The sequence below is a fragment of the Rhamphochromis longiceps genome, linkage group LG5, assembly GCF_057381845.1.
Source record: "Rhamphochromis longiceps isolate RC_006_pf linkage group LG5, R_longiceps_female_GT1.1, whole genome shotgun sequence".
NCBI classification, from domain to species: domain Eukaryota; kingdom Metazoa; phylum Chordata; class Actinopteri; order Cichliformes; family Cichlidae; genus Rhamphochromis; species Rhamphochromis longiceps.
Genome location: NC_140561.1, coordinates 7240074 through 7252285, shown reverse-complemented (window position 1 = coordinate 7252285; position 12212 = coordinate 7240074). Strand labels below are relative to the sequence as shown.

Below are 12212 nucleotides of genomic sequence, written 5' to 3'. Positions count from 1 at the left end.
AATATACAATAAGATAAAAATAGAATACGAATGCTATATACAACTGAGTAAAAATACAACGATGCCAGAAAGGCTCTACACATCCGACTGCTCCCCTACCCATCTCTCAAACACCATCATAAAGTTCGCGGATGACACCACAGTGGTTGGACTCATCTCAAGGGGGGATGAGTCGGACTACAGAGATGAGGTCAACAGACTGACTGAGTGGTGTTCAGTTAACAACCTCCAACTGAACACCACGAAAACTAAAGAACTTATCTTGGACTTCAGGAAGGGCAGAGCAGACCCGGCCCCACTTTACATTCACGGGAGCTGTGTGGAGAGGGTACACTCCATGAGGTTTCTGGGCGTGCAGATATCTGATGACCTCTCCTGGACTGCAAATACTACAGCGGTGGTTAAAAAGGCCCAGCAGCGTCTCCACTTTCTGAGAGTGCTCAGGAGGAACAACCTGGAGGAGAGGCTGCTGGTGACATTTTACAGAGCCACCATAGAGAGCATCCTAACGTACGGCATAACAACATGGTATGCAGGGTGCTCAGCTGCAGACAGGAAAGTACTGCAGAGGGTCATCAACACAGCCCAGAAGATCACTGGCTGCTCTCTGCCCAGCCTGGAGGTCACTGCAAACTCTCGGTACCTCAGCAGAGCTGGCAATATCATCAAGGACCACTCTCATCCCAGCAACCAACTGTTTGAACTATTACCGTCAGGCCGACGGTACAGGTCACATAAAACCAGGACAAACAGATTCAGGGATAGCTTCTTTCCCAGAGCTATCACCGTAGTAAATAAGCACAAAAACAATTGAACCTATTCCATACAGTCACTGTCATTATATTATGCTGCTATTCATACTGTCATTATATTAATGCTGCTATCCTGTATATATTGTACATACTATTGTTTGAGTACTTACGATTGTTTTTTTTGTACTTTTTATATTTTACATTTATATTTATTATTGAAACTTGCACCAAGGGAGTGGCACTCCAATTTCGTTGTACTCTGTACAATGACAATAAAGGCTATTCTATTCTAAATACAGCTGGATGTTTTAATTCCCTGTTTCCTGCTTTTCTTCTACTAAATAGATGTTCAAATTGAGCACATTCAGAAGAATTTGAATTTAACTTGAAATAAAGTTTGTACTCCCCTGTACAAAGTGATTTATTTTGTTATATATTAATATATGTTGTACAGTTTCCTCCAACAATGTGCTTTTTACAACCTGCACTTTTTCAATGCAAGTTAATCTTCTACTTCAACTTTTTCCAGAGTTTGTCAAAATGTTTGTACGTTGCCACTGCAAAAGTCACCAGATGCAGATGAAGTGGCGATGACTCCATCGCAAAACCTTCAAATGAAGGATTTTGAGTGCAGTAGGCTTTCCTTTTACTTTTGTTCTGCACCTTTTCCCTGGATGTGTTGTTGGGCCCGGGTATAACGGTTATGTCTATACACTAACGCTACTCTGTAAATAAAAGTGATTACAGGATTGTATTGTAGAGCAATACAATACTGTGCACTGAGAAATGATGCTAAAAACATGTACAGCAGGCTATATTGTGCCAGGGATGGATCCTGACCACATCATTGTGCTAACCATCTGAGGCAAAAGTTTTTGGGAATATTTTTCTTTTCTTTTAGATAGTGTGATCGTTTAATATGTTCCTTAATTACCAGAGACTTGGAGAGCAATTGAATAAAAGCAAAAAGGGACATATTCTGATTCACTAAGGGGGACAGAGCTGTCAAAGATGATGACATAAACCTCGGGGGTTAAGACTCAGGAGTGAGAACAGGTTGCACTGTACATTAAAATCCGTATATTCAAATATTTGGTAGTGGGCTGGAAGATTGCACCTGCTACTGGCAGAGTTCTTAAAAATAGAGAATACTGTTATGGGCTCAAAATGTGGTCATAAATATTTTGTACTTGTAAATCGGTTTTGTACTTGTAAAAAAGATTTGTATGTGTAAAAAAATTTGTGCGTGTGTAAAAAAGATTTGTATGTGTAAAAAAGATTTGTGCGTGCGTAAAAAAGATTTGTATGTGTAAAAAAGATTTGTGTGTGTGTAAAAAAATTTGTGTGTGGACTTAGCCAAAAACCCCTGCAAGTTACAACTAAGAATTTTGACCCTATTTTTCTTCCTTTCATCTGATTGGTCGATGTCATGTCAATCACAAATGTAACAATCCAATCAGAGAACAGATGGGTTTGGCTGTCGGAGGGGCGCTTTTTTGAACTGCAGGTCCTTGAAGGGTAATCTCTATATAAATATCCGATAGCAGCTAGGTCCCCTAACTTTCAGTAGCTGTTGAAAGGAAAAAGTTGTGGTATGTCAGTGGTTAGAAATACCATTATTACTTTAGGATTAGTGTAACACAAAGTCAGGGCTGACCCGGGACCATTGCTGTGAGTCACAGTGCGCAGCATAAAAGTCCTTTCACATCGGACGCAGGATGTGCTGCTAATGCTAATTGCTAACTAAAAGCAAAGGATCCAGAATTTGTTGCTGGCTGCTGGGCTCTGTGGGTTTTTGCAGCAGCTCTACCTGTACTAGATGCACCTGCTCCTTGTCGTTTTTATCTCTGACTTTATGTGAACTACAAGAGTTTGTGGGTTCTCTTGCTAGTTCTTCAAATGTTCAATAAAAACATGTATGCTAGTTCATAACGAAGAAAGCTTTGTAATGAAGACTGTCATTTCCAAAACACTGCCCCCCCCCCCCCCCCCCCCCCGCGCGTCCGCAGCGCTGTTGAAAAGGCTGTGGAAGTCCCTGTATTAAACACGTAGTCCTGTGACACAAAAATCACCAAACTCGGACGACCACAGACTGTTTTCCTTCGTGGTGATGAAGGAAAACGCTGGGTTGGCATGTAAAAGGGCATTTATTCCCTTCAAAGACCTGCAGTTCAAAAAAAGCGCCCCTCCCACAGCCAAACCCATCTGTTCTCTGGTTGGATTGTTACATTTGTGATTGACATGACATTGACCAATCAGATGAAAGGAAGAAAAATAGGGTCAAAATTCGTAGTTGTAACTTGCAGGGTTTTTTTTGGCTAAGTCCACACACAAATCTTTTTTACACACACACACACAAATCTTTTTTACACACACACACACAAATCTTTTTTACGCACGCACAAATCTTTTTTACACATACAAATCTTTTTTACACACACACACACAAATCTTTTTTACGCACGCACAAATCTTTTTTACACATACAAATCTTTTTAACACACACACACACAAATCTTTTTTACACACACACAAATCTTTTTTACGCACGCACAAATCTTTTTTACGCACGCACAAATCTTTTTTACAAGTACAAAACCGATTTACAAGTACAAAATATTTATGACCACATTTTGAGCCCATATACTGTCTCCTAACCCTCTTAAGACTTCTGCATCACCAACAACCTCAAACCTGGCTCCAAACCCTAACCTTGACCCTTTTCTGTCATGGGCCGTGGTGCGCGGGCACGAAAAGATCCAGGCGCAGACTCCGCGCTAACAGAAAAAACACTTTATTGTAACAACGAAAGGCGACCCGGGGAAACTAGGGAGCAAAACAAGAAACTAAAAACCCGGGGAAACAATGACACGAGGAAGCCTGTTCAGAGTCTGTTCAGTGACAGGTTGCTTCTCCCCAAGACAAGAACTAACAGACTTAAAAACTCCTTTGTCCCACACGCCATCAAACTGTTTAACTCCTCTCTGGAGGGGAGAGGGAGGGGAAACAGGAGGACAAAGGAGGGGGGAACAACTAAGCTGTAGTGCCTCTTCACCTCACTGTACAATACCTTGTGCAATACTTTTTGTAAATAGTCAACAGTGCAATAGACTCAATACTTGAAATGTGCAATTCACTTGTATTTTTATTTTTTATTCCTATTTATTCTATTTATCCCCTTTGTATATTTTATTTATATTTGTCTCTGTATTTATATATGTGTGTGTGTGTGTGTGTGTATATATATATATATATATATATATATATATATATATATATATATATATATATATATATATATATATATATATATATATATATATAACAATTCTGTAACTGTAACTTCGGTCGTTGCTGTGCTTTTTGGAAGTCGAATTTCCCAGAGGAACCCACCCGAGGGATTAATAAAGTTCTATCTTATCTCTTATCTTATCTTATCTTATCTTATCTTAAGCCGGGATCGGGATGGTGGGAGGCTGCAATAGAAAGGGGAGATGATTACTAGGGAGCCGGGAAGTGGGGAAAACACATCTGGACTGAGTTAGAGTAGGGGGCTTACGATAGAACGGGACCGTGGGAGCTCGGGAGGGAAGTGTGGCAGTCCGTGGGGGCAGGAAGTCCGTGGGAATGGCGAATGGGCCAGGTGAGCACCGCGAGATCCAGTTGAGCCGGAGGACAGGCAGGTAGCAGATGCCGAGTAGAAACCTGGACAAAAGTAGGCAGGTTAAACACAGTTCCAATCCAGAAGAGAATGCACGCTTTTCGTGGAAGTCTGGTTACCACTGTGGGGGTGACTAACGGACTGGCGTGGAGCATCCGTCAGCGCCGGGTTAAGCAGATCTCCGTGTAGTCACCGTGATGGAGAGCAGGTGTGCTGGTGATGGCCCAGCCCGGGGGTGTGGCTACCCGAGCATCACGCATTCCACAGACACAGGACCACGGACCATGACATTTTCTAGGAAAATGTAAATAGTTTTTGAAATGTTTCAGTTATATATTCACACACGGTTAACGTAATCACAGATGACAACTTCCTTTACATTATCCCTTACATTATATATGCCTTACAGGGATATATAATGGACAAGCACAGTATTTTACTTGGTGCATTCATACATTTTTTCACATTTTCTTGACTGGGCTAGGCGGCCGTCTGACCTGCACTGTGTACAGACGCACGTTCTCTTAGTACCTACGAAGATTTCTCTGAGATAGCAATACTCTTATGAGCGAAGGCTCAGTACTGGTTGTATTTGAACCCACCACACACATCTCTTAGCTTTTTGCAGTAATGAGCAAAAACACATATACACATATGCTATATGTGGAAATCTTAGATAGTAAAGAAATGGTGGCGACCCTACGATACCAGTCTGTGCAACACACAGACCACAGGAAAGGAGGAGGATCAAAAAAACAAGACCAACAAAGTAAAAACTAACTGCTAGGGCAGGATTTGGCTGTGTAACCTACTGAGAGAGGGAGTATATTGATCAGCTGCTTTCCCGCTGCTTTCTGCCTCATTATCAGACAACACACATGACTTTATTTGGTCAAGCTGCACATGAAGATCAGAGCTGTACAACATGCCCTGCAGCCTGTGCCATGTAGACGGTGTACCAAGGAGGATTAACACTTAGTTACTTGTATTGATGCTGTCCTCTTTACATCGATCATTCTCTTTGCCTGGATGGAGGTATGTGTTTACTGCCAATTTTTAGTTAGCAAGGTCATGCAAAAGCCCCCTAACAAAAAAAGAACAAAGGAAAAAATCTCACCCAGTGCACTCATTCTAAATAGTTTGCATTCAAAATGACTGACTACCGAGTGTAGTGTGCATGGCTTTATTACACCTTGAAAGTTTTTGTGAAATCTCTCTCTGCTTGTCTTCTCCTAGAGTCAACTACTCAGCATCATGAACAAGATGAAGAACTTTAAGAGACGTTTCTCTTTGTCGGTTCCTCGGACTGAGACGATTGAAGAAAATGAGTTCACTGAGCAGATCAACCAGCTCAACATACGGCACACTCAGGGTAAGAACACCTTTCCCCCTCAAATCACCAGCATTGTCTGAGATTACTACAATTATCTGTTCAATTTTGAAATTTCACAGATTATGAAAACCATTGCGGTTGCAAACATTTTAACAGCAAATAACTCTTCAAAACTCACTACGATGGTCGATTTGTCGTAACATCCACTGCTAAGCCACATAGTGTCATATGATGTGGAATTGAGCACCCAAAGGACGAGTTGTGGGACAGAGTTCATAAAGAAAAAGACAAACATTTATTCAGGTGTACCAGAGAAGTCCAAATGGCAACTGATAAGCAAAGTCCGTAAGTCCAAACCAAGAGAGGAAGGACTGATAATCAACAGAGAACTGAGGGGAGACCGAGGGTATAAATATACAGTAGGCAATCAGGGAGAGTGACGAAACACAGATGCAAATAACCAATAATTAAGAAAAAGACAAGGGAAGTAAACTTAAATATACAAACATCATTTAGTTGCTTCACTAAACAACTTTCTATGCATTGTTTTGATTTAACAGCCAATTCAAAGATGTCCACTCTCGTCAACAACCTTTGGCACCAAAACAACAAAGAAAAATCCACACGTCAACAACTAGGTGCTGAATGCAGTGGAGCATTTAGCATCTGCAGCTAGAGAGAAGACCAGAGCAGAGTTGGTGGAATTGATCACTTTACTGTTAGAACAGGTAGCTGGTGGAACATTTAGGAGCTTGAAAAGCCAGATATTTCTGCCGTTCTAGATTTAAAGAAAAAATAGTGCATATCTGACTTAAGGTTGTAAGGTGAGCACGAGCTTTAAATGGAAGATGTTGTTCTTTAACTGTTGAATGTTTGATTTCTCAGAGTATTCAGAGGCCGAACGAGCTTTTAAAAACAATAAAGCACTGGGTAATTAAAAGCATTCAAATCCATTCACATTCCCAACCCATGAGCTCTTCTACCTCTTTGCATCTTTGGTCTCCATGTGAGCATGAATGGCTTGTGTCTAATAATAGAGCACAAACTGCAACACCGCTCTGGGTTTTAATACAAAAGCCTTCCTTCCTTCCGTGTCTGTAGCAGACCCTCACAGATTAACTGGGGGTTTTCCGGCTATGACTGGTACCACCACCAAGTTGGAGCCAGAGGATCAGCAGGCTTCAAAGGGGAATAAGGGTTATAGTGGGATAAATTGGGGTAGATAATACCAGGAAGCTGAATACACTCACAAGTAGATCCTTGAGTGCCTGTGCTTGATTATGTAAACCACGTCTGATACTGAGAGATGGAATAACAGTGCAGAGTCTATAAAATGCATCTGATTTAAACTTTCATCACAATTTCCAACCATTTGTTCCCGGGTTCAATTCAATTTTATTTGCACAGCACCTACTGCTACGGTGCTATTTTGACGATTCAGTATTATTATGACGTGTTATTATAAGATACCTTAGGCGTCCGTGTGTACTACCACATAAGTAATCAAAATGAGGCATCTAAAGTGCTTGCTTCCTATGAAAATATTACATTTGAATGAGGATGTTATTCAGCTGTCTAACGGAGTAGCAGCTGGCTATGTAGTCTTACCCCCCCAGAGTCCATCAGTCTGCATTACTGTCTGCTACTGAAGGTCAGGAGAGAGGTAAGCAGACAAACCCAGCTACCTCCTGATATTTACAGTCCACTCGTAGCTCTTACTGATCATTTCTCTTTTTTGTTTTGCTCTGTTCCATCTGAAGCATGTAGGATTTTATCATGTCCCATAGTGTAGCAGACTTGAATAAAAAACATCTCGGATATAAGCATCACATGGAAAAATCATGTGATGCCTTAACATTTTATTGTTGCTGTATGCCAACTTCATAATTTGTGTGGTGATGGAAAAAGTTTGGTCGGCATCAGCAAACATGGTTTTTGGGGTTTTTTAAATTCAACCCAGAATTGTTTCTCGTGCAGCAAAATAAGTAGACTACCATACTACGTCAAAGGTTTGGACACACCTTCACATTTTTCTTCTGTTTCTTCTTTATTTTCATTACTATTTACATTGTAGATTCTCACTGAAGTGAAACTATGAATGAAAAGATACAGAATTATGTAGTAAACAAAGTGTGAAATAACTCAAAACATGTTTTAGATTTTAGATTCTTTAAAACAGCCACCCTTAGCTTTGATTCCTGCTTTGGACACTCTCGGCATTCTCTCGATGAACTTCATGAGGTCGTCACCTGAAATGGTTTCCAACAGTCTTGAAGGAGTTCCCAGAGATGCTGAGCACTTGTTGGTCCTTTAGCCTTCACTCTGTGGTCCATCTCATCCCAAACCATCTTGATTGGAGGTCAGCCTCCATATGTCAGGTGACTGTGGAGGACAGGCCATCTGGTGCAGCACTCCATCGCTCTCCTTCTTAGTCTTCCATTCAGTGTGCCTTCAGTTTTGAATAAATCCCCAACAGTGTCAGCAGCAAAGCACTCCACACCATCACACCTCCTCCACCATGCTTCTGGGATCCATGCATGTGGAGACCATCCGTTCACCTATTCTGCGTCGCACAAAGACACAGTGGGTGGAAACAACTGTGGGAGCAATCATCAGAAAATGGAAGACATACAAGACCACTGATAATCTCCCTCGATCTGGGGCTCCACGCAAGATCTCATCCCGTGGGGTCAAAATGATCATGAGAACGGTGAGCAAAGATCCCAGAACCACACGGGGAGACCCGGTGAATGACCTGCAGAGAGCTGGGACCAAAGTAACAAAGGTCACCATCAGTAACACACTACAACGGCAGGGAATCAAATCCCGCAGTGCCAGACGTGTTCCGCTGCTGAAGCCAGTGCATGTCCAGGCCCGTCTGAAGTTTGCCAGAGAGCACATGGATGATACAGCAGAGGATTGGGAGAATGTCATGTGGTCAGATGAAACCAAAGTAGAACTTTTTGGTATAAACTCAACTCGTCGTGTTTGGAGGACGAAGAATACTGAGTTGCATCCCAAGAACACCATACCTACTGTGAAGCATGGGGGTGGAAACATCATGCTATGGGGCTGTTTTTCTGCCAAGGGGACAGGACGACTGATCCGTGTTAAGGACAGAATGAATGGGGCCATGTATCGTGAGATTTTGAGCCAAAACCTCCTTCCATCAGTGAGAACTTTGAAGATGAAACGAGGCTGGGTCTTCCAACATGACAATGATCCAAAACACACCGCCCGGGCAACAAAGGAGTGGCTCCGTAAGTAGCATTTGAAAGTCCTGGAGTGGCCTAGCCAGTCTCCAGACCTCAACCCCATAGAAAATCTGTGGCGGGAGTTGAAAGTCCGTGTTGCTCGGCGACAGCCCCAAAACATCACTGCTCTCGAGAAGATCTGCATGGAGGAATGGGCCAAAATACCAGCTACTGTGTGTGCAAACCTGGTAAAGACCTATAGTAAACGTTTGACCTCTGTTATTGCCAACAAAGGTTATGTTACAAAGTATTGAGTTGTATTTTTGTTATTGACCAAATACTTATTTTCCACCCTGATTTATGAATAAATTCTTTACAGATCCTACCATGTGGATTCATGGATTTTTTTTCCACATTCTGTCTCTCACAGTTGAAGTGTACCTCTGGTGCAAATTACTGACCTCTGTCATCATTTTAGGTGGGGGAACTTGCACAATCGATGGCTGACTAAATACTTTTTTGCCCCACTGTAGGTAGTGAGTACACAGAAAGTGTGCTTCGGATGAAGCACGTGAAGATTATACTATGAAAAAGAATGTATTTAAAAGTTGTTAATTAAATTGCTAAGCAAATAAGCTACTCAGAAACACCACTGTGTTTGAGCAGGAACAGGAAGTGATACTCTACCGCAGAGCGAGCAAACACCAAGTGACAGCGCCACACACATGCATTCTTCAGACCAAAGCACAGATTTCCACTGGTCTAATGCCCACTCCTTGTGTTTCTTGGCCCAAACAAATCTCTTCTCCTTGTTGCTTTTCCTTAGTAGTGGTTTCTTAGCAGCTATTTGACTATAAAGGCCTGATTCACAGTCTCCTTTTGAACAGTTGATGTAGAGATGTGTCTGCTACTGGAACTCGGTGTGGCATTTTTCTGGGCTCTAACCTGAGCTGCTGTTAACTTGTGTTAACTTTTTGAGGCTGGTGACTTGGATGAATTTATCCTCAGCAGCAGAGCTGACTCTTGGTCTTCCTTTCCTGGGGCGGTCCTCATGTGACCCCGTTTCCTCGTAGCACTTGGGGACGCATTCAAAGTTTTAGAAAATTTCCAGACTGACCTGGCAGTAATGACGGACTGTCATTTCTCTTTATTCATTTCTCTGATTGGTTCTTTCCATAATATAAATTGTAACAGTTGACAATGCACACCTGTGAAGGGAGAACCATTTCAGGTGACTACATCATGAAGCTCATCGAGAGAAGGCCAACGGTTTGGAGCACTGTCAACGAAGCAAAGGGTGGCTACTTTCAGGAATCTAAAATATAATACATATTTAGAGTTATTGATCATTTTTTTCTTTGCCACATATATCTTGCTTCATATATTTGATGACTGTATCTATAAAGAAAACCCATTAAATGAAAAGGTGCGTCCAAACTTTTGACTGGCAGTGTATAAGTGGTCAAATAATTCATGCAAACATGAGCTGGCGTGTCTATTTTTAAAATACAATCAATTACATGAATAACTGAATGATTTTACAGACGTGTGGCAACAGGACTGAAAACACCTGATGAAAAATTACTTATACATATAGACCTATACTACAGCGCTGTAATAGTGAAACACAATAGTGCAGGACAGTGTAGTATATGTTGCATAATATATGTTGTTTTGGTAAATTGTCTCTATCATTGTAGTAATACGATGGTACTTTGTCATAAAGATGTCAATAAAGGCTCAACTTATAAGATCCCACTATCCATACTATAATAGTTTTAATGTAGTGTATCCTGTCAAATCATTGGTTTCTATTACATGTTTTTTTTTTTAAAAAAAACATTGCAGCATCAAACAGAGACGATTACAATCCCTGATCACGGAGTACAATCAGCTCATCAGCGTAACCTATAGATTCATGCACACATGAACAAAAACACACACTTTCAGTGCTGTTTTCTGTCATTATAAAATTATTATATTACATTGCAGGAATATTTTTTTGTTTGCATGAAACTACGTGAGAGTGATTTTGTTTTAATGGATAATTTAAAGCTGCTTTGCTGAATATGCTTTTGTATAAGTGTGATATTTAAATGTCAAGTGTTTTCCCTTAAGGAGCTATACCAGATCAGAAATTCATCTCAGTCAATTGTCTGTGCAGACGACGTGCAACACTGATGAAAAGCAAATAATCTAACATGTCCAAGTCAGTACTGAAGGTATTTCTTTCCCCGCTCATTTGTTCCTATTTCAGCCTCTCACTATGAGCACAGTTTGAGATGGAAATGCTACAAAAACATCATGCTGCGTACCATATTGGATTGTCCTTTTTCTAACAAGATTTCTAGCAGGCATCCATCCATATTTCACAGCAATGTGACACTTTGTTAGCGCGTGTTCATATCAGTGTCACCTTCACCGACCCTAATTAGCATCAAGAGATCAAAGGAGTGCTGTAGCTGTGATATTCAAATGACCAGCAAACAGGTTGTCATTTCATCCCCCCGGCCCATTTAGACAGTCACTGAATACAACGCATAGCATGGCTTGTTAAAAGCCTCTCTGCGGTGCTGTTAAAACGTTGCATCAAACCCAACCAGGCATGCTCAAATCTGAGCACCTGCCTCTAGTTTTGCGTTATCTTTTTATATGTGTATGCATATATGAATGAGCTGGGTGTGTGTAGGCAGGTTGAGAAAGGCCATAGTTACACAGTAAATGTTTAGCATGTATGCATATAAATGTGAGTGTGTGCTGTGCGGAAGCTAGGAAGAAACCTACTGTCTGAGACCTCCTCCTGAACACGAGACCTGCTTCCCTTGTTAAGCAGTATCTCCATGGAAACAGGGGCGCTTTGTATTTTAATGCACATACACATGCCTGGAGGCTGCAGATGAGATGAAGCTTATGGACAGTGAGGAGCTACTACCCCTGTGCTGGCACAGCTGTCAGTCAAATCAGGTCAACATTCAAACTTTAAGTCTCATCAAAATGGTTGTAAAGAATAAAGTCACACACACAAATGGAAGACGAAATATCCATAAAATCGAATACTCTTTTGTTCCATCCTGTAAACATGCCGTTTAGTTGGGCATTTAAAAAAAACGTCCTTATTTCATTTAAAGTTTAAATGCTTATGCATTTAAAGTACATAAGCAGAGTTTTAAACATAAAAGGAGAAGGCAGTTTTCTTGGGAAAAACACAGATTTGTGCACACATGGATATCAGGGTCAGATGTACAGCTTTGAAGTGGGACTTAATTACATGG

The 12212-nt window shown here is 41.2% G+C and overlaps 1 protein-coding gene and 1 long non-coding RNA gene across 2 annotated transcripts in view; one reads left to right on the top strand and one right to left on the bottom strand.

Moving 5' to 3' along the window:
- Window positions 1–4319: 4319 nt before the first annotated feature.
- On the bottom strand, window positions 4320–6006 carry LOC146669125 (uncharacterized). The gene is made up of 3 exons (XR_014911678.1): window positions 5925–6006; window positions 4533–4707; window positions 4320–4457 (listed from the first exon to the last, which is right to left on the bottom strand). It is a non-coding gene; the product is annotated as an uncharacterized LOC146669125 (long non-coding RNA).
- The window catches only part of cdk18 (cyclin dependent kinase 18), a 38086-nt gene continuing 31139 nt past the window's right edge, over window positions 5266–12212 (top strand). Inside the window, exons 1-2 of the mRNA XM_085405578.1 lie at window positions 5266–5448; window positions 5650–5785. Of these exons, the coding sequence (XP_085261704.1) occupies window positions 5443–5448; window positions 5650–5785 (142 nt within the window). The 5' untranslated portion in view covers window positions 5266–5442. The remainder of the gene's footprint in view (window positions 5449–5649; window positions 5786–12212) is intronic.